General features: G+C 43.3%; 1 protein-coding gene across 7 annotated transcripts in view; it reads right to left on the reverse strand.

Moving 5' to 3' along the window:
• The window catches only part of Adarb1 (adenosine deaminase, RNA specific B1), a 125536-nt gene that overhangs the window by 22380 nt on the left and 79594 nt on the right, over window positions 1-23562 (reverse strand). For 4 of the 7 annotated variants that reach the window (XM_013351210.2, XM_026785460.1, XM_013351209.2 and 1 more), the window contains 6 exons: window positions 17954-18028; window positions 13572-14506; window positions 8499-8613; window positions 6016-6184; window positions 5211-5389; window positions 4105-4273 (listed from right to left, as the gene is read on the reverse strand). In XM_013351210.2, the coding sequence (XP_013206664.1) occupies window positions 4105-4273; window positions 5211-5389; window positions 6016-6184; window positions 8499-8613; window positions 13572-14506; window positions 17954-17981 (1595 nt within the window). In that variant the 5' untranslated portion in view covers window positions 17982-18028. Of the gene's footprint in view, window positions 1-4104; window positions 4274-5210; window positions 5390-6015; window positions 6185-8498; window positions 8614-13571; window positions 14554-16432; window positions 16476-17953; window positions 18029-23562 lie in introns of all 7 variants that reach the window. The other 3 variants (XM_026785461.1, XM_013351212.2, XM_005360242.3) reach the window with 3 other exon arrangements.

Here is a 23562-nt window from a genome sequence, read left to right on the forward strand (position 1 = left end):
TATATATATACATATTTCTTAAGACAATCTTAAGAAACAGTGGGGAAATGTCAGTGCTCATATAAAGGGAGCTTATCAGTTTTTCAATAAAACACGTTATGAACTAGAAAGGAGTGGGAAGACGTATCTTCAAGTGTCCTTCATAAATGAAGGTGAATCATGACTTTCTCGGGGATTACCAGTGGGCAGAGTTCATCATTTCTAGACCTTAGGAGAAACAGAAGCACAGACAGGAATCCTTCAAACTGAAGCATCACAACAGTAGACAGCAATAGAAGGCTGGATAAAAATGTGAGACTCTCCTGCAGAGGTAATCACATGCACAAATATAGTAACGTTAGTGGCTGAAGAGATAGCTCAGCAGTTAAGAGCACTTGCTCAGAGGACCAGGGTTCCTGGCACTCATGTCACGGGGCCCAAAATCTCCTGCAACTCCAGCTCCAAGAGATCCAATGCCCTTTCTCCAGCTTCTGCCCTCACGCTTATGGCATTCACTCATATAAACACACATACATACTCAAAAAATAAATCTTTAAAAGTTAACTATTATAGTTGTTTTTTTATTTTAAAGACAGAGTCTCATTGTGCGGTTCAACTGGCTTGAACACAGGATTTTCCTGCTCCACCCTTTTGAGTGCTGAGACTGGATATGAACTACCATACTTGGCTTGTAATTTTGATGAACTGAATTTAAATAAATTATGACTACAGATCTATGTAAGTGGGCATAAAACATACAAAGACAATCTGTGTGTGATATTGACAAGTGTGGAGGTAGAAAGAAGAGTTTTCATATATATTTGAAATTATATCATTATCAGTTTAAAATAGAATGCTATAATTTTAGGATGTTTTATGCTATCAGGGATAGAGAGATGACTCAGCATTTAAGAGGAGGTTCTTCCTGAAAACCTGAGCATCCAGACATCAGCGGACTCATGATTGCCCGTACCTCCAGCTCCAGTGGTATTCAATACCTGACTGTCACACATACCTGCATAGCCCCCCACCATACACATGGAAATAATTTCTTTTAAAAAAATCTAAAAAAATGAATCATAGTCACAAAGGAAATTCTTTAGAAAATATATAAGAAGAAATGACTCCTATGAGGACATTTTAAAAGAAAGGTGGTAAGAGAGTAAATCAGGGAGAAATAAAACTACATGCCGCACAGAAATAATAAGGTAAGCCTTCCCTACCAAGGTTAGTGGGCTAATCTCCCAGCCGAAGGACAAGACTGACAAAGGGATTAATCACATAATAGGGCGGATTACATATTAGGAAACTGACCAGCCCTGGGGACACATATGCTGAAAGTGAAGAGATGACACAAGGTATTTCATGTAAAAGACGGCCAAATGAGTAGAGATCATCAGCCAAGAGCAAGATGCAAACAACAGATGTAGAACACTGTAGACCCTTGGATCTATCAGAAACATAGAACACTCCACTGTAGGAACTGCATGCTACACATGCTTCCCAAGTGCATCTGGAATATTCTCCAAGGCAGACCATGCATCAGTCTCAAAACAAATCTTATAAAATTCAAGAAAATTATATCATACAAGTAACTTTCCACTCACAATAGAGTAAAACTATAAATGTAAAATATGAAAATTTAAAAATTAAATACACAGAAACCAAATGTCATAGTCTGCAGTCATCAACAAACCAAAGTTACAAAGGGACTTAATGCATGAAAATAAAAATGAAACATACAAAAGCAATGGGATAAAGCAAATTCCTATGACATCTACAGGAAGCCTGGAAAGTGAAAACAGTGTAGGGGGAAAAAAAGAATAAGGTTGAAGGGTCCTGTTTTCTGATTTAAAAATAGTATAAAAGTGATAGTAAACAAAACACCGTGATACTGGCAGACAAACATATAGTACAACAGAACAAAAGGGACAGTCCACATGTACTTAGTCATGATCTCCAGAAGGCGACAAGGCCACTCCATGGCAAGGATCCAAAGAAGATCCTGAATTACCTCAAAGGTTTCAGGATGACAGGAATAACAATCATGAAAGGATCTCTCCAAATCAAGAAGAAAAGGGCAGGACTGGAGAGACAGCTCAGCAGTGGACCTAGGTTTAGGTTCCAGCACTCACACGGTGGCTCACAACCACCTGTAATTCTAACATCCTCTTTCAGCCTATGTAGGCACAAAGCATGCACTTGGTTCACATACATACATGCAGACACACATGCATACAAATAAATAAAATAATCTTTAAAAGAAGAATTAGAAAAGGCTTCAAATGAAAGCAACTTAAAAACAAGTGGGTAAAGAATATAAATATGCAATTCAAGGATGATAAAAATGAGTTAGTGGTTTACAGCTACTGAAGAAATGCTCCATGTCCCCACTAGTAAGAGGAGGAATGCAAACTAAGTCCCAAGATGTCTGCTTAAGAAATGTGGGGGAAGCAAATATGTGTCTACGTGGTGTCAGTTGATGTGTCAGCAACCCGACACCCTTGTGATGTTTGGAATCCTAGTCTAAACTCCCAGAGGCTCTAGCACAGGTTTTGTTGTGAGCTTCCAGGAGTTAGGGGTGCAGAGAGAAGGTAGCCAAAGTAAATCCCAGTGTCCATCATGATGTGAGTATCCCATGACTATGTCAGAAAACTTGTAAAATTCAGAAGTAATGATTTACATAAAGAAAGTCATATGGTTGAATGAAATGAGAAACAAAATGGGACTTGAGAGTATTACCCCATCTCAATAGTTAACAACACATAAACACAGACTTAAATGCTGACACACGCAGCACTGAGTAGGTCTCAAAGGACAGATACCTGTGTGTGCACATAGACACACAGACATATACACATGCACACACAGGGTTGGGGGGAGCACCTGAAGGGCAGACTGGAAAGACCCATAAAGAGCAAACACGCTACAGAAGGCACAGGTAGCATACCACTAAAACCTTGCAGAGTTTAGAGCATATGGTTTTGGAGTTTTTAGTTAGGTATGCTCAATCGGTAGAGTCTACAGAAATATTTCAAAACTCAAAACCTTCAAAATCTCAAACACTCTTGGTCCTCTGGATTGTTTCTTTCTTCTCTTTCCTTCCTTTGGCTAAGTATTACTCAGCCTGCGTCAGTGCTCGGGGAGAATGGTCCAGGCATATGTATGATTAATCCAGTTCTGAGTCTTACAGCTCCCCTATGACATCCACTTTAGAGAAAATCAATACAAAGGGCTCAAAGCAGATGAAAAGACGGGTGGTTCATAAATGATGACTAGGCTTTATGCCACACTGCGAGATGTGCCTCTCTAAGCCTCCCAAGGACATATGGTTGGATGTATGACCCATCTGAAGTAAAGGGGAGAAAAAGACACACATGCACTATGACCAGGTCCAAACCTTCCGGGTGGCAGTCCAGAACTGCTTACCCTGGTGTCACAGGGGCGTATTCTGTAGAGAGAGGTTTAATTTATACGTATCTGTACTTTTGAATGGCTCCCTTTCCATCACCTGGCCAAAGAGATCATTCACTGAAACATAAAAATAGAATAGCCACTGGAACTTGTACTGGCATCTGAAGAAACGATTTCTAAAATCTGACCTGGATCTAAGCTCGCAAGAGAAGCTGTTCCCCAGGCACGTGGCAGGTTAACGGGAGCAGCTTGTTCATGGAGCACTAGCCTTGGCCTAGGATGGCTCGCATTGTTCTAAATGGTAAAGATCAATTGCCATAATGTTAACTGATGGGCAGAGCAACCATGGACACCGTGTTCCCTGCTGGCAAGGAAATGCTTGAGTGTTTTCCTCTGGGAGCAAATTGTGTCAAATTTCATAGCCTGTAGAATGCCCAACATAACCAGCTTAACCCTGACACCTATGTCAAAGAAGGCTTAGTAAAAGAGAAGATGAATGTTCTGAAACAAATGGTGTGGGGAAACTGGGGTGCCCTGCGCCATGGTCTCCCTTGTCCCCTCCAGGCAGTCCTAGAAAAGCACCTGTATAGAACCTTGGTCTTTAGAGAACTCTTGGAGCACCTGAGCAGGGAACCGGGTTAAAATCCAAATGATTTTGAAATTAGGAAAGGCTAATAAGAATCACACGTGCATGGTGAGGGGCAGGCTTACCGTGCTATCTTGTCACTGCAGGACATGGTGAGCAGCCGTTCCCCCTGCAGCACTCCATCCCAGGTCTGGATGCTAGCGTTTGATCGCACAGGGATTGTCCCTTCACCAGATTCTATTTTTGTCCGTAGCTGTCCCCTTGCTTTGCGATTCGGATGTCTATCAGCTGGTTCTAAATGGAAGAGAGGGTTCAAAACCCACAAGTAATAAAACAGCTAACTTACTGAAAAGCACATCTAATGTACTAAAATTTAAAGTATAATTTATGGATATTTATGCAAACATTTATTCAAGCCATACAAAATATACATTCCAGTAAATATGTAAATTGAACTGAAAAGACACAATACAGACTAAATTATGAACATGGAAAAACGTGATTTACATTTTCATTGAGATGATTTCTATAATTAACGAGTGGAAACAAATGGAGAAAAAGGCTAAGATTTGCTAATTCTGAGTGATAGATACTCAGGTGCTTGTTATACACTAACTTTTGTATTTTTATCATTTCAAAAATAAATACAGACAAACACAGAAATCCATAGGAGTGTGTGAAGGTATTTCCAGTGATTAGCAGTGAGTTACAGGAATATGAATGACTTTAATCTTTTTAATTTTTTTTAAAGAGTAGTAATTATTTACAGTGAGTATTGCAGTTTTTATAGCCAAGGAAATCCATTTGCAATTCATGGTGCTTCGGCTTGACAGAAGGAATGTGCATACTAACTGTTATAAAACCACAGTCTATGGCTGGCCTCCCAAGGATGGGACAGACACTAGGGGCCTTGATGGCCTTTGTCCACCTCCTCTGTGACATAGCCTCAATGCTCAGTCACACACGCCTCAGTCAGCACTTACTGGAAATACAGGGGTCACTTAGAGGTTGCTTAAGGCTGGAAATGCCTTCGTTCCGCTCTAATTACTTAACCAAAATTAGCACCTTTCTTTTAGAATTAGCATTTTTCATTCATAAATTTTAGATTAATTTGGAAGAAAGAATTTGTACTCTTATCAAATCCATACCTAAGGCTGAAATTTAAAAAAAAAAAAAAGAACATTCATGTGGATGTGTTCTAACACTACATTATATTATGTTTCTTAAAAACCTGTCAGCTGGTGAGAGTCTGGCGTCATACCCTCTAGCACTGGCTCGTGCGGAGAGAATATTCTGGCATCTCCACAGGGAGAGGTGCTGATGTACAGGTGGAACTGTACAGTATCTTTCAGCCGGAACCCACCCCGTTCTGACTTCTGAAAGATGGACTTTTTCTGGTCTTCTTTGTTACTGCAAGGGAAAAGTCATGAGAGTGACAGTTAAAGGCGTGTGTGGCCAACAGGGGTCTATGGTCCCTTCAGTGATTAATATGTCATCAATTGTGAGTGGCTATTTCTTCACGGGTGAGACTGCAAGGTGGAAAGACCACATGGGAGAAACGGCATTGTCAAGAGGAGCAGTCAGGTGCAAGGTCAGCTCTGACCATGCCCAGTGATAAACTGAAGATGACCTTCTTTACCAGGCAGTTTAGGAAGACATGTTTATATTCACAATGCATGATTCACAATGCATGAGACAAAAACCACCATCTGAAATAGAAACTTGAAATTTACGGATAGGTTATGATTCTCAATATGAATCTTATGTAAGTATGCTTGTTTGTGTGTGTGTGTGTGTATGTGTGTGTATGTATGTTTATGAGTTAGTTCACTCTAGTTCATAACTGAGCATCATGGGAGAGTGGGACCTGCTCAGACAGCATCACAAGAGAGCAAGGGTTGGCATTAGTATTCCTCACACAGTTTTGGTCCTGAGAGTTCCTAAGTGCTTATACAAACAAGTAAAGTCTATGCAATGCTTTCTGAAAGAAAGTATTTTTAAAATAGCTTCCTTCACTTGTTTATTCCTAAACTTACTTTAAATAAAGCTCAAGTTGTGCATAAAGAAACCTGAGCAGGGACCTTCGGGAGATTATCTCTGCATGGCAGTCATTTAGTGCAAGGCCACGGTCACTCATGTATTCACCGTTGATACATTTCGTCCCTGTTGAAACACTTATCACCTTGGCATCTTTGACGTCTGTACCTGAAAGACAGGAGAGTGACTGGCAACTAATGACACTGGCCTGTTTGACATATGCCCTCGGCAACTGGACTACTTAGGGTCAGCTGAACACTTAACCTTGTTTTCATATGTCTCAGTGTCTCCTGATTCCTACCCAAGAAATCTGAACCTTAAATAGGTTCAGACTTTGTTCTGTACCACTTCCAGGAGGCTACCTTCCTCACCCTGTAGTCTATACCCTAAACTTCATGTGGTCACTTTCACTGGCATGCAGGGGTGTTTGAACATTCACCCTTGACTATAGGTAAGAAGCACTACACAAATTGCCTGGAATTAGTCTCTAAAGTAAAATATTAAAGAGATTAGGAGGAACAGCTTAAAGGCCCAAGAGTACCAAGGTCCACATTTTTATTAGTAATCTTTCACACTCAACCATGCCAAGAGTGAAATACACAATGTAACCTTCCAGCGAGGGAAAATCATGATTAAATCCTATGAAATAGATCACTGACCCAGACATGCTACAAAAACCTGGATATGAAAGGGGATGTGTTTCAGTGGTAAAACATATACCTGGCATGGGTAAGGCCCTGGAATACATCCCTAGAATAACAACAGAAAACAAACAAACAAACAAAAAAATCCGACAGCATCAACAAACCAATCCTGAGTATGACCTTCAAGCAGACTCGATGACTGAAATAGGTGTGTTCTATGTGCTGCGAGGGCTGATTGTTAACTGTCAACTTGACAGACTCTAGAAATCACCTAGATGTAGGTCTCTGGGCACATGTGTAAGGGCTTATCTAGATCAGGTTGGCCTTTGGGCATACCTAGGGCAGATCTTTCTTGATAGACTGAGATGGGAAGACCCACCCACTGTGTACAGCACCATTCCCTGTACAGCTGGGGTCCCAGACTGCATAAAAGGGAGAAAAGGAAGCTGAGCAAAACATTTGTCTTCTCCTAACCCCAGCACTTGGGAGGCACAGTAGGTGGATCTTTGTGAGTTTGAGACTAGTATGGTCTACAGAGCAAGTTCCAGTTCAGCCATGGCGACACAGAAACCAAAAAGATACAAAAGGCTAGTCCTTCAGGTGATTGGCATTATTAGTCTTTTCTGTTTTCTGTAACAGAATTCTTGAGAGAACAATTTAAAAGGGAAATATTAATTTTGACTCAGAATTATAGGTTTTAGTCCAACAAGACAAAGTGGAACAGAACAGCTTGTAGCAGAGCAGTTTATATAGGAAAGGGGTGTGTTTATGAGTGTGAGTATGTGTGTGTGGGTGCAAATGTGAAGGAGAGAGAGGAGGGAGAAAGAGAGACAAACAGAAAGAATGAAAATTATACGCTTAGATTAATGGGCTTCCCCTATTGCCATTTTTAGACTCTTTTTGAGCCATTAGCCTATGGGATGCTGCCAGACACTCTTGGGCAGGTCTTCCATCCTTGTTCCTCTCTGGAATGCCCGCAGAGACACACTTCTGAGGTGTGCTTTACCAGCTTCCAAGGATTTTCAGATTTCACATCACTATCACTATTGGAGGTAGTGACACCAATAAGGCACAAAGGATCCATGCTTCAATAGAAGCCAGACAGTAAGTACTACACTGTTTCTAGAGCATATCGGGTTATAATGATGTCATACGGTGATACAGCGTGCTCTCTCCAAAGGAAAAGACAGGTTAAAAAGTTGAACATTTTGGGGACTAAAGAGATGGTTCAGTAAATAAGAGCACTTGCTGCTCTTACTAAGAATCCAGGTTTAGTTCCCAGCACCCACATGACAACTAAAACATCTGTAATTACAGTTTCAAGAAAATTAGGAGCCCTCTTCAGGCCTCTGAGGGCACTGTATGTGGTAGACATACACATAAGAGCAACATACACGTGCACACACACACACACACACACACACACACACCACACACTCTCTCTCTCTCTCTCTCTCTCTCTCTTTTTTAAAAGTTGAATATTTTGGGTTGCAGAGGCAGCCTGGTCTACTAAGTGAGTTCCATGAGAGTCAGAGCTGTTACACAGAAAAACCCTGTCTTGGAAGCCAAAAAAGTTGACTATTTTGGTTGAAGAGTTTGTTTTACCTAAGTTGGCTTTTTTTTGGGGGGATGGCAGTTGCTAGGGATTGAACTTAAGAATCCTGACTGCTAACTGTGTGTCCTACCCACTAAGCTATGTTCTCAGTCTAAGGAGGAAAAGGCTTCTGATGCATAAAAACAGAAAGAATAAAAGGCAATTTTCTGTTGGTGTCACAAGAGAGCATTTATGCTTTTCAAACTAGACAGCAGACAGGATGGACAGCAAAACAGATGCTTACCTGTGGTCATCACTACTCCAGAAAGCACTTTCCTTCGTGCGTGGGGGGAGGAAAAGTTGTCTGTCAGGTCGCTGAACTTACCCAGGACCAGGCGTGAGACAGCATCTGCCAATACCTGGGTGAAGAGCAGAGACCAAGTTTAGGGCCAGGGGATCCCTGTGGCAGAACCACTCTTTCTCAGTGTCAGTACACTGCTGTCTACTGAAAAGAAGAATCTTACAGTCTCACTTCTCCTCTAGAAAACCCACAGGCACACCCAGCAAACAAGGGTGTGTGTGAATGGGGTGGGAATGGGGGCAGGGAGAAAAGTCATCAGTGTAAAAGTTTTACCTAGCATGGATCCTGTGTTTTATACTACTCAGGGCCTGGCAACATGGGTGCACTAGTGCAACGGTGGCAAGACTGTTACTGTTACTTTACAGTTGAACTGGAGGCCCACTCTACACAAGGAGATTCATGCCTGGCACTGCAAACCTGTCCCAAAGCCCATGGCTGGGGAGCTCATGGCCTTAGAGATGTTTTGCTAAGTGGACATGCTGTCAAACTGCCTTGTAAATATTTATGTTTATACTCAAAGACCAGTGCTGCTCTTAGTCTTAGAGAAACATGTCTTTGTGCAGCCTGCAGCGATGAGTGTAGAGACTGATAACAGGTAAAAGTGATGGGAACCAGTAACTGTTGAATGCTTAGCCCTGAACAGAATGTCTCTATTATCTCCTGTAAGGCTAAGAGAACATTGTGGAAAAGGGATAGAAAAAAAGTACGAGGTGGAGGATGTGAAAAAGTGCTGAGAAATACCATCTTCTAGACATGACACAGCTTCTGTAACCACTCCCTGCCTTTGGAAGAGCATTAGTGGTTACCCACGCAATGCCTGAAAAAGGCTGGGTTCTGTCAACATTCTATTATGGATGGATGGGTGTATTAGCTTCTTTTCTTGTTGCTGTGGTAAAATACCCTAGCAAATGCAATTTAGGGGAGAAAGGGCTTATTTGGCTCACAGGTTATAGTCCATCATGGCAGGGAAGTCATAACAACAGGAGCTTGAGAGAACTGGTCACCTTATATCCACAGTCAAGAGCAGAGGGCAATGAACTGATCCATAATTCTAGTGCGCAGTTTGCTTTTTCTATTCTTAGACAATCTAGGTATCCCTGCTGGGGGAAGATGCTACTCACATCGGGTGGGTCTTCTCCCCCCATTAATTAATATAACCAAGATACTCCCTACCCCCAGTGCCCCAGGCTATCCTAATATAGATAATCCTTCATGAAGACTGCCTTCCCAGGTGGTTCTAGGTTATAATCATAATATTGAGGAAGAGAGTGGCTCTGAGGCTCCAGCTATCCCTAAAGACCTATAGGAAGTTAATGGTGGCTGGGGGAGAGGAAATCATTTTCCTCGGTGGTATAGCTACTGGTAAATTGCTCTTGCTCAAGTAAATAACTCCTTACCCATACTCGTGCAAGCAATCCTAATTAGACACTGTGGGTCACACACAAAAAGAAAATGACATGAAAGTAGGAAGAAGGTGTGGTGGTTTGAAAGAAAATGGCCCCAAAGGGAGTTGGTACTAATAGGAGGTGTGACCTTGTTGGAGTAGGTATGGTCTTGCTGGAGGAAGTATGTCACTATGAGGTTGGGTTTTGAGTTCTCCTTTGCTCAAGCTGCACTCAGTGAGACAGACCACTTTCTCTTGCCTGCATATCAAGATGTACCCAGCATCATGTCTGTCTGCACATCACCATGCTCCCCACCATGAATTGTAAGCCACCACCTCAATTAAACGTTTTCCTTTATAAGAATTGCTGTGGTCATGGTGTCTTCACAGCAATAGAAACCCTAATGAAGGGAGCTTGTTGGTAAGGAGTTCAGTGGGGGTAGGGAAGGATAAGAGAGGATACTGGGAGGGAGGAAATGTCAGAGAAATAGATATGACATTGTGAAAGAATGAATTTTTCAAATGTACATTTTTGTGATGTGGGATTCCCCTCTGTATGCTGTGAATATCATTAGTTAATAAAGGAACTGCATTGGGAACTGCTATAAGGGAACAGAGCTAGGCAGGAAAACTAAACAGAATGCTGGGAGAAAGGAGGCAGAGTCAGAGAGAAGCCATGGAGCCACAGCCAGAGACAGATGTGCTGAAACTTTGCTGGTAGGCCACAGCCTCGTGGTGATATACAGATTAATGGAGATGGGTTAAATTAAGATGTAAAAGTTAGCCAATTAGAGCTAATAGAACAAGCAGTGATTTAAATAATATAGTTTCTGTGTGATTATTTCAGGGCTAAGCGGCCAGGAACTAACTAGCGGCCTCCTCCAACATTTTTGAAGTTTTAATTTCATATAAGGGCAGGCACAGCTCCAAGTGACTTTTCTGCAGAAGTGCGAGCCCCTGACACTATGCAATGTATACTGTGAGACATGAGCAACTGAAGAACACAAGTATCTCTGACTCTCTGAAAAGGCCTTATGGACCTTACCCTTTGTGGCTGGAGCTGTACTCAACAAAAGTGTAAAGATCCTAAACGTAGCTGGGCATAGCGGCCTACTCCTTTAATCCAGTACTTGAGAGGCAAAGGCAAGTTGATCTCTTGCAAGTTCAGGACAGCTTGGTCTGTATAGTGGGTTCCAGGACAGCCAGAGCTACACAGGGAGACCCTGCCTCAAAAAACAAACAAACAAAACAGAAAAAACAAAGAAAAGATCCTATACCCCAACTACTCACCTTCAGTAACACACACATGGGTGAGGACCTGCTTTACAGTTGATTCTTGACAACACCACACTGGCAAACCTGCTATAGCAGAGTGCCACAGGTGTGGTATGGCCAACACTGTCTGACTTTATATCCCCACCCCAGCCTGGAATATCAGAAAGGCAGATAGCCCTCAGGCTGGGGATGCTTGGTCTAAGCCCTTTAAGAGATATTTTAGGGAAAAATCAAGAATTTACATCTATCCTGGAATGCAGGTCCTAAGTCTCCCCACCCTGGACCCCTGCATATAACCACTGAGATTCCATTCTGAAAAGACTTTACTGTCTTCATCCTCTGTGGTTCATAAATTTCTGAGCTACCCTGGGGCTTTAAAAGGGGCAGTGCTGGTTGTGCCACTGAGCAAAGATGTGACGATACAGCTCTGTTGTTCCCAGACTCTAAGTGGCTCCAAATAAGAGGTCTAGAAATCAGTGTTTGACATCTTAGGACCCAGAAGGAAGCAGCATTAAGAAGCAAGGAGGGGACCAGCCTACCTCAACATGACTAGATCCTGAAAAATGCCATTTTCCTCCCCAGGTGAGAAGCTCAGTCCTTTCAATACAAAGCCACCAAGGCAGCCACTCAAGAAGACAGGGCTAACAGGGTGTGGTGGGATACATGCCTTTAATCTCAGTACTCCCAGAGACAGGCAGATCTTTCCAAGTTTGAGGTCAGCCTGCTCTACATAGAGAGTTCAAGACCACCAGGGTAACATAGAGAGACCTGTCTCAAAACAAACAAACAAACAAACAAACAAACAAACGATAACAACAAAAAGCAGGGCTGAGTCCACCTGTCCTCAGACCATCTATGTGCTATCCCTCTGTGGGATCCATGGCATCTGAAAGAGTTTCAGTGTTTTGGCTACCACTGTCAACATTAAAGGAAGACAAGCTGCATCAAATGGAATGTTAAACTCAGGCCAACAGATTTTAATAAATCCAAGTCTGGAAATAAAGTCACTTGGGATCTAGTACCATTAGTTTGTAAAATAACCAATAGACTACTTGGAGGGATGTTAATAAGGAACCAACTGGGAAATAAGTACATGTCACAGAAAGTCAGTAAAACACCAAATTTGTTCCTCTAGACTAAGCTGTACTTGGTTGCTTTAGGCAAAGCAGAACAAGTCTTTTTTAAAAACCAGTATTTGGGTTTAAACCCCAGAACTTGGGAGACAGATGCAGATGGATCTTGGTGAGTTCAAGGCTAGCCTGATCTACATAGCAAGTTCCAGACCAGACAGGGCTATATAATAAGACCCTTCCTTTAAAAAAAACAAAACAAAAACAAAAACCAGCAAGAACTAGGGTCACCTCAACTCTAGCTGTATCATAGGCCAGAGAGAAAGGGCCACACCTGACTCCCAGGAGAATGCAAACCTTCCTATTCACCACATTTGCTAACTTGTTAATTCACTAATTCTGGTCAATTGCTTCCACACTAAAGAGCACTTTGACGAAAAAAAAAAAAAGAATTAAGATAGAACACTGAAAAACAGATCAGTGAAATCTGGGATTCCAAGAACCCAGACACAGCCAGTGATCTGGGATTTGATGAGGACTGAAGGTCCCTTTCCCTTCTTCCTCCTTCAGAGACCCACCCTGAGCTACTCCAACATTTCCTTTCCTCATGGTGAGTTTTCTGTGAGGGGCACAAACTTGAGTAGCTGTCCGTGTCCAACTGGAGCAGGGAGAAGCCCACACAGATGACACAGAGGAAATTTGGCACATAGAAAGTCCTAGCAACTGGCACTTTCTAGAGTGTTTATGAAAGGGCTCCTTGCCACACCCTCTGTCCTGCCAATATGTTCCCTACTGTTCTGGGGCTAGTGTCCCATCACCCTGACCTCAATAGGGGCCTTCAGCTGCAGACTGGCCAGCAGCCCTTATTCTGGGCACAATTTCTCTGTGAAATGTCTCAAGGGATGCCCCACTGAACAAAGGACAAAATTCCAGAGTCTGGGCTCCCAGCCCCATTCCCGATAAAGGATTGCTAAGGGGTGAGGGTCCCTTTAGGACAGAATTAAATGGAAAGGCAATTGTGGCTGTCCTGGTTCGATTCCTGAGGTATCCCTGCTCTGCACTTTCATGACCCTAGTGAGCATAAATCAGAGGAGATTAAATCAGATTCTCAGTGACCAAGTGACTACGTGAACTGAGGCAAAGTCACTCCATAGTCAGACTTACCAACAACTGTTCCTGCTAAGTGCTTAGTAACATTGGAGTCAAAGTAATAGTGAAGGCTAAAGGCTGCTTAAAACGTCATCAAGGGAAACGGCCACTCATTTGCAAGCACTCATTTTTCCTCACCTGTGGCAAATGCAACTGAAGACCCTCGCTGAGAACAGGCTGGCGAGATGGTGTTTGGTCCAAGTGCAAATTGAAGACAGTAGCCAAGGCAGACTGTGCAGCCCGGGCCTTGGCAAGCTTCTTGTTTCTCCCTGAGCCCTCAAAGAACTGGCCATCTACCACCACGGACATGACAAAGCTCTTGGCATGGCTCTCCCCGCTCTCGGAGAGGAAGTCATACTTCAGCCCTGGACGCAGCTCATTCAAGATCATCACAGGATTCTTCCCACTTGGGGGTGGAAATGGTGGTGGGATGGGCAGAGGAGGCTGGGTGAGGCTGGCAGGCACTGGGGAGGCTGACAGGCTAGCATCTCCACTTGAGCTGAAGGAGTCATCCCCATTGGAGCCTACATAGAAGGGTGGCTCTGACTTGTCTGGAGTCTCGAAGCCATTAAAGAGTGTGTCGGGGAAGTCAGCCTGGTCAGATGTGAAGTCTGTGTTCACAGAGAGGGTCCTTCCCATGGCCAGGTGGGCCTCAGAGGCATTGGGAAACTGGACAAAAGACCTCAGGGCCTTCTCAGCGGCATGGAGTTTTGCCTTTTTCTTTGTAGGGCCAGAGCCCTCAAAGACCTGCCCGTTCACCTCCACAGACATGACAAACAGAGGCGCATGCACAGGTCCTGTCTGGGATAGCAGCATGTACTGTAAGCCAGGTTTGATCTCGTTCAGCTGCATCAGGGCATTCTTGGGCAGAACTGGCCCTGGTGTTTTCCTTCGCTTCTTCAGGCGGTACTTGGAGTGGCCATTGCTGCCCTCCTCTAGGGGCCGCTTCCTGCTGGTGCTACCACCACCCCCGTTGGAGAGCGGAATAGCCTCGCCAGGCCCAGGTGTGCTGCTGTCCTTGGGGGGCATGTTGTCCAGATTGCGGTTTTCCTTAACATCAGTGCTGCTGGAACCTGTGGTGCCCAGAAAGAGTAACTTACAACGCCTTCGTTGCAGGATCTTGTAAATGCAAAATTTATAGATTCCTTTATCTCTTTGTAGCTGGGTAAGTGATGTGTGTGTGTGTATTTCCTTCCTTAGTGCAATTGTGAAGAACTACACACTGACCAAAGACACAGCTGTTTGGGGCTGAAATGCACTTTGGGGTTGGGTTTTTTTTGTTTGTTTGTTTGTTTTTTAAACTAACACCTATTCTCTCTTCTAGTTAGTTTATCAATTTCTTCTGCATTAGAAGATAAAATGTTTAAATTATTTTCTCTACCAAAGATATCCTAAATCTTTCTAACTTACCAAGATGTTAGCTGTTAAATTAATCCACAAAGACTCACACTAAGGCTAATGAAGCCGCCTCTGAATCCATCAGTCACAGGCAGCATTTATCTCAGCATTGTCTTCCTTTGCCAGAATACTGACCTTAACTGACAGCAATGTTTAAATCGCAGCACTTCTCAGCAGAGGAGGTGCCACTTAGAAATGTGTCTTCACAACTCATTTGGCTCTTGAGGCTCCAAATACCTAACAAATATCTGATTACTCGGTTTAGTTTATGAATCAATCATAGAAAACTGCTTATATAATAATAGTATTATGACTTTATAGATTTATTTTTGAAAAATAATGTATACATTTAAGTTTTTTTCATTATATATCAGTGCTATTTGCTCCAGAATCTTTAATAAATTTTATTTAGGAAACTATATAAGAATGAGATACAGAACTGGAGCAGCAGGCAAGCTGTGATCCTAATTTTACAACATGCCACAACCCTGCCTTTCTAAAGACAGTTGGTAGGTTTCCAGAATAACTTGGTGATCTTACGTTTCAAATGTACTTTACGTGGCAAAATAAAAGGTTATTTTGATATTTAAATGGGAAATAAATGTCAGGCATGATCGTGCATACCTGTTATTCTACGACTCAGAGGGGTGTTGAAAGTCAGAGGAAAAACTGGCTGCACACAGCCATGACCTTGTCTCATCCTCCCACCAAGCAAAAAGAGAAACTATTTTTTCAAAGTGGGGAGTGTTCAGTCCTCCCTTTAAGTTTATTAAGCTTTCTTTAAAAAGTAACAATAATTTCTCTTTTATCACTTGGTTTTGCAATCTTGTGCAGTGTGCCAGTGCAATAGGGCTGTGGAGTGTTTACTGAGTGCTCCAACCACTAGCTCCAAAAATCCAAAGTAAATCTTAATGGATGAACATATTCCTAAATATGGTGGCTCCAGGGTCTGTTTCCACTATGCAATACACCAACAGATTTTCTTTATGTCAAACAATCTGAAAACACTGAAAATGTTCCTTAGTGAGCCTGTGGGCAGGGTTAATGTGAGGAACGTCCTGGCTGTTGCCGTCTCTGGAGTTAAGGATCACAGATGCCCCAGGTCATCATCATTCAGCTGAGACAGCAAAGATGACCAAGATAAACTCAGTCCATGGAAAATCTCATGTGTGAGGTGGGAGAAGGGGTCTCTCAATAGACACCTCTTCCCCAGAATACTCCTGACACACACACCACTTCTCCCAGCTGACAAAGCTAATGGAATGGGCACTAAATTTTCATTTATAACATCCTCCAGCAAAAGACCGGTAGGTTACTCCTTTCGGTACTCAGGGAACAAAAGGTAAAAAGGCAGAGCAGAGACGGACAGAGATTAATAAACGGGGAGAACATCACATACTACATTCTGCTCACAGCTCAAGTTCATCAGTAAACAGTATGACCAGCATAGAAATAAACATCAAGTCACTCCGGCAAGCATTTAGCCAAACATTAATGGTGACAAACAGCCAAATGCCCTCAGAACTAAGGTAACAGTATAGATTATGAGAAAAAAAATACACTTTCTGTGACAGCTGAAATCATTCTCAACTCTTACTCACTTCAGAAGAAAAGGTACCCATCACACGTTATCAAAAAATGCTCCTGAACAAACAAAAATAAAATACTCCAATTAGAGACAGAGCCCACTCTCTGCTGAAGCAGGCACTCTCTCTGCATACCACACTGTTGCATTTAGAATGTAAAGGGAATCAGTAGAACTTTAACTGCTTTTAAAACCGCAAGAGATATATGACTGACATTTCAAGTTTGCACTAGACCCGAGAGTTTATTTTTACAGGAATATTATTTGGGAGGACCCTTCCTAAGTTAAATTACCCAAGGCTCAACGGCGATGGTCATAGCTGGAGACACAACCCACAGTCCCCAGGCAGCAGGTAGCTCTGGGGACAGCTTCACATATTCCCCAGGGGAGGGTTACTGGACTGGCACAGCACTGGCAATACTGTCTGAAATGTAGTTTTAGACCTGGCAACACTGAGAGTGATGGGTGGATCTGCCAGCAAAACCACAGCTTAAAACATCTCAAGAGGCGACCTGAGGAGAAACAACCAGTGAGCTGTAAGCAGTGCCCACGTCAGCTGAGGCAAAAGCATGCCAGCTACACTATTCGAAATGGCACTGGGCAGCTGCTTCATGCCAGCCAGTGGTGATTCTCAGGGTAGAGGGTATCTGCTGCATAGCCCACCCCAGACCCAGCACAGCAGTATAGACTCGCCTGTCTCAGGCAGTGCTGTGAGACTCTGGGTGTCCAAGAATTGCAGAGCAAGAGTCCCTGCCACTGGGCTGAGTCACAGAGAGCATGCTGAGCCTGGTTCTCACCAGTATACCACCCCCCAGGAAAAGCTGTGTGTTCTTCCTTCAGACAGACAGAGCACCTTAGCTGGAAAAGTGCCCTCTTCAAAGCAACTTCCCCTTTAGACCTGCTCCTCTCTGGGACTGAGGGTGGGCAGAAGTGTCTGGCGACTCACAGAGAACAACGCCAAGGGAGGAAACGTCGGTGTGCCTGAGGCCCCATCCCTGCATCCCTGTGGAAGACGGTGTGGAGAGCAGAAAAGAGCCCCAGTGAGGGTTTGGTTCACACTAGCAACAATCGCGTTCCAGTCTTCAGAGACTAAGATCATATGGACACCCTTCCCTCCAATGCAGAAGCAGCGACTGTGTCTGAAGGGAGCTTTTTGAACTGTTATCCAGTGACCAAGAATCTGAGTCAATCAAAAAGGTTTCCTTGAGTTTATACTGGTGAAAGTTCAGAGCTTTATTTTAAAAACCACAACTTCACATGAAGCCACACAGCATTATGAGACAGGCACCTAGAGGCATATTTCGGGAATAAAAATGATGGTCCCATGGTGATAATGAGGAATGAAAACACTATATAGGTGGCTGTAAGAAAAATGTCCACAGTAAATATTGATGCCTGTGATATAAAAACCCACCACTGCCAACAGCCCACATCTTGGGAACCACCAAACTAGTCTTATTGATCAAATTTACAAATGCACTAATATTTTAATGGGACATGAACTACTTGGGTACTATGTAATAGGCCTAGATCTTACTCATATTCTCTTCATCTTCTATATCCATGGTAAAATGCTTTTGAGGGTTTCTTGACTGGCGGAGACCACTTCTGTCTGAAAGACAGAAAGAAAAAAATGTTTAGCGTGTGATCCTGGCAAAATGAGGTATGACCTCTGTGTGTACTGATCACCACATCCCTGCAATTAAAAACAAAACATAGATCATAAAAAGTATTGGGCTTTTCCTTCAGGAAGAAATATATTCTCAGTCTCTTTCATCTCCTCTCTGCATGCTCCAGGACACCTGACTTAGCTGCCTTATATGGAAGGACAGTGGAGGTAAGAATGGGGGGTTGCCACAGACGAACCTTATGCTCTACTCCAGGGAGTAATATGCCACTAAGGATTCTAGACCAGGGACAAGGGGAAGTCTCCCCCATAAGGGCCTGCTGTCAACAGCTATGTCATAGCTGATCGCAGACTCACAAGAGCTCCAGATGTTCGTCACCTCTGCCCTAGTAGGTCTATGAATGGTGATAGTGATGTCACATACAAGACACCTCAAGTAGTTTACCCACACTTCCATTCACCCCAACAGCATGTCACAGGAGAGCAAAATGTATATAGTAACTTAAATCTAATGCAATTTAGTCAAACACAATTCCTTTGCCACACACAATTATTTCATTAGCAGGAGAAACCAAGAAAGGATCTAAAGAAAAATTACAGCGGCCAAATCACTGACCAATTCAAGGTTTTCATCTTCCCAAATATTTCTGATAAATTACAATTAAGAGTAAAAGGATTTGCAATTTTTGAAACCAATATTTCTTTGTAAACAGAGTTTGTTTTAATAATATCAATAAAGTAATTCCTTGCTTTTAGGGAAATGTTAATTAAATATGCTAGGTAGTACGTATACCTCACATAGCACTGCATGATGGAGTTTCTACACAGAATCCTTCAGTCAAAGTTTTCAAGGGGTTCAAGATGGCTCAAGGGTTACAAGCACTGGATGATCTTCAGAGGGCCCAGGTTTGATTCCCTGCACCCTACACCCACATGGAAGCTCACAACTGACTGTAACTCCAGTCCCAGGAGATATGATACTGGTACTTAGTGGTCTCCACAGGTACTACATGCACATGGTGCGCAGACATACATACATGCAGGCAAAACACCCACACATATAAAATAAAAATAAAATAAATCTTAAAAAGAAAGCTTTTTAGGGTGCTATAAAAGCATTATCACTTTATATTAATTCATTGTTTTAAGATATAGTTCGAGTATCTATTATGTTTAAAGCAATGCTGGGTACCATAGGAAACGAAAATCAATCAGATAGATTTTGCAATTGAGGAATCCAAACATTAGCACTGTACAGACAGCTGGTTATGTTAAGGAACTTTTGCTAATAGTTATGGGTGTAGAAACAGTAGTTATCTGTTAGAGGCACGTACTGAAGTATTTACAGATGAAATGATGATGTCTAGGACTTATTTCAAAATAGTTTGGTGCAGTTTGGAAAGAAACAGAGAGAGAAATAGTACTGGGCTGGTGACTCTGCAGGGGATGCACATGAAGGGGACAAGCATGTAGGGGACGGGCATGCAGGGGACGGGCATGCAGGACCGCTCTGCAATGGTGTACATTTTATACGATTCTGCATTGTATGACTCAGTGTCCTCACTATGAAAAATTTTATTTTTGAGTGTGTGTGGAAGTCAGAGAGTAACTTTGTAAAGTTGGTTCTCTCCTTACACCTTTATGCGGATTCCAGAAATGAACTGAGGTCATCAGGCTTGTACAGCAAGCACCTTTACCTACTGAGCCATCTCACCAGCCCAAATCACAGTGGAAAGTTTGAGGAGAAAGTGGGGGTTTGGTGATGTATCAAGTGTGGGAACACTGCAGCAGGGCAGGCACCTTTAGGAAGGAAGGAGTAAGCTCAGGAAACAGGGATGTAGTTGTTCATTCAGACAAGTTTTGGCCAGAGGTTAGACCGTAATACTGCAGAGACAGAAAATAAATGGAGGTAAGTTAAACAGGACAGAGAACAGACTCCCCTGAGAAACCCAGACTATGTGGTAAAAAGGAAACTTAACAGAAAGTTCTTGTTCGCTCAGAGGAGGCATAAGACAGGAAGAGGGCACAGAGGCTTCTTTCTGCAATGATGAGTAACTGCAGAGATCAATGACTGTTCAAAGTATTCTGTACCAAGAATAAATAACTGGACTGCTTCGTCATGGGTGGGACACCTACATCACTCCCTCCCTCCCTCCCTTCTTCCCTCCCTCCCTTCTTCCCTCCCTCCCTCCTTCCCTCCACACACACATGAACACATGCACATACACGTGCTCATGCACAAGCGTGCATGTGCATGCACACAAGGCTCAGGGAACATCACTGAAAGGGGGTAAGAGTTGGAGTCAGGTATGGAATGGAGTGGAAAACTGGCGTCGGCTATGATGTGGTTGTTATACTCTTGAACTCACAGCAGTTGTGATTACCTGCACAAGACAGGACAGGGAGGGGCTCATGAGCCCCCCCCCCCAAGGATTTACAGGCAGTTAATAACTAGTGATGGAGAGAGAGACATTTTCTTTAGTGGTATAGCCACTGGTAAGGGATTCATGTCCTGTAAACAAACTCATCTATGGTCCTGGAAACAATCCAAATGAAACTCTTTGAGTCACACACACCAAAAAAAAAAGTAGTAGAAACAGAGCTAGTTAGGAAGAGGATGGGCATCAGTGGGACTGGGAGGGGACAAGAAAGGATAACTGAAATATGCTCAAAATTCAGTGTGTAGAAAATGGAGAAAATATATTTTCTCTTTTCTTCCTGTTCTGTGATATACAGCTGAAAACCGCAGATTTTAGAATAAAAGAAATAAGACAACCAGATCAGGGTAGTGTTGCTGTGTCCTAGAAGCCAAGGTGGTATCCAGAAGCTCTGAAATTTCCTTAAACCTCATTAACCTGACTTGGAGAGGAAGAAATTGGAAATTGCCAAAACCAAAGGGCACAGATTAAAATAAAGCGAACAAAGTCAACCAATCAAACAAGAAAACAAACCCTGACAAAAGCAACTGTTTCTGGTGAGAGGGAAAACTCACCAACAACACTATCTACTATAGCAAAGCTCACAAAAGAGCCCAGCCTGACTCCATCCATGAAGGGCTCTAAATAGGAGCCTGAAGTTCTAGGCAGGGGTGGAATGAGGCAAGCCCAATAGGGGAGTCACAAGGTTCACTCCCACTAGGCTGAGACAACTCTGTTAGCCACCTGGCAGCAAAAGGCCACCTATTGCTACCACTGGAACCCTTCCATGGCATGTGCATCAGCTCCTGTCTCCAAGTTCCTGCCCTGTTTCAGGTCCTGCCCTCTCTGCTTTTGACAATGAACTGTTACATGGAACTGGGAGTGAAGTAAATCCTTTCCTCCCATGTTGCTTTAGGTCGTGGTGTTTTATCACAATAGTAACCCTATTGTTACTAAGAGACTTTCTTAGGTGGGAAGCAGCAGTGAGTCCCAGCAGAGTTCTGGACTTGCCCCCTCCACCCTACCACTTGCAGTAAGGCACTGTTCCCCTTCCACTTACAGAGTGTGGAAGAGTAGGCTTAAGTGAACTGGAAGACCCTGAGTCTCATGACATCACATGAACAGACTGCAATTAAAACAAACAAAACAAAACGCCTATCACCCAGAGAATCAGGAGGGGGCTGGAGAGATGGCTCAGTGGCTAAGAGCACTGGCTGCTCTTCCAGAGGACCTGGGTTCAGTTCCCAGCACCTTCACAGCAGCTCACAACTGTCTGTAACTCCAATTCCAGGGGATCTGGCAGGTCAAACACCAGTGCACTTTAAAAACAAAAGAAAAAAAAAAGAATTGAAGTCAGAGAATCTGGAGGGCACCAACAGTGAGAACAGTCCACAGATGCCAACATAGAGATGACAGACAGGTGGAGTGGTCAGGAAAAGAAATTAACACAGACTTCACCCCTAGGAAAAAAGGAAAAGGAGGAAGGCATTGCAATTTCAGCCCTCTGGGTAGAGGCACAGCCAGATAGCTAGGTCAGAGTCAGCAAGGGACAGACAGCAGAGCACAGGACAGAGCAGAGCTCAGAACAGATCCTCACAGATGAGCCTAGCAGCCTGGACAAAGGTGCAAGCGGGGCCAGAGGAAGAAGGACAGCCTTCAACACTGAGGGGAGCCAGGAGAGGTGGAGGCTTAGCACAACCTTGGCACAGCCCCATACTGCATACAAACATGATCTCAAAATGGGTCAGGGACTTAAATACAAAAGAGAACCATGAAACTTGCAGGAAAACCTTCAGAGAAATTGCTTGGAATCCAGGGCCTGGCAGAATTGTCAGACCTGACAGTGTAAGTGCAAGCCAGGAAAGGGAAAATCGATAAACTGGACTTTAGAAATAACCCTGCTCTTATAGGCCATGCTTAAGTACACATTAGGAGGAACCAACTGAAAACCACATACCCAGCAAGGAGGGTAGACAAGAAGATCAACAGTAAAAACAAATACCCAAAAAGAAAACTGGAAAAAGTCAGAAAGAAACCATTTGCCATCAAGGACACACGGGTGGGAATCAAGCACAGAAAAACACGTCCACTGTGCCTGGCCATGAGGAAAATGTAGCTTAAGAGAACTAAACACTGCTACATAATGAAGAGAACATCTCACACGAACACCCCAACTCAGGTGCCAAGAGGACTAGAGCAACTACGCCTGTGCCTGCTGGCAGGCGCAGGGATGGAAAAGGCACAAGATGGAAAGAAATATAAAGGAGCCAGGAGAACAATAACTAAACATGAAGCTGCCCCATGACCCAGCAATGCACTGTGGGGCCTTTATCCCAGAAAAACAAAGGCCTTCATCCTCATAAGCACTGGTTCTCATACTGCACAGGGATCTACATTATCTCACAGGAGAGTTTAATTCAAAGATGGGCAAAAGGCACACAATTAGTCTAATTTCACTTTTTATATAATAAACCAATAGTCAATGTGGGTGGGAGTTGTCTGCTGCAGTGCTGGATGCTAAGGCACAGGAGGGCACAGCCTGGTGAGGACCACCTGGCTTGCCCAGTCTGCCTGATTGTCCTGCTCTCCCTGAAATTCTGTAAAGGACACGGAAATGTCTCACAGTAGAAAATAACTGTGCTATGCTTGGTGGCGGGTGGGGGACCTGTGTGGTAAGAACAAGAGCTAGAAATCCCTGCAGAGCAGAAGCCAGCACCTACAAATGCCAACCCTCATACCAAAGGTTATAAAACAAAGCAGAGTGAGATGCCAAGAGCTTTACAGCATTTCAAGTGACTGTTTCTCAAAGCCTGAAAAGAAGCTCTTGTGGCCTGAACTATGAACAAGAATTAAAACCCCATCAAAAATCCTAAAGGAAGAAAATTCCAGGGATGGGCTTTATTTGATAGCAACATTCAAAATAACTACTTCATGCTTCAAGATGCCTCCAAGGGCAGGAAGAGTAAGCTAAAGCTGTGAGGCAGCAAGTGCAAAGACTTCTGACTGCACATCAGAAGAGCAGAGACCTGAATTTAACCATTCTGACTTTGCTTCTTTAGCACCACTAGTCAAAGTGATTCTAATAGCAGTGTAGAAAAAGAG

The sequence above is a fragment of the Microtus ochrogaster genome, linkage group LG2, assembly GCF_000317375.1.
Source record: "Microtus ochrogaster isolate Prairie Vole_2 linkage group LG2, MicOch1.0, whole genome shotgun sequence".
Lineage (NCBI taxonomy): Eukaryota > Metazoa > Chordata > Mammalia > Rodentia > Cricetidae > Microtus > Microtus ochrogaster.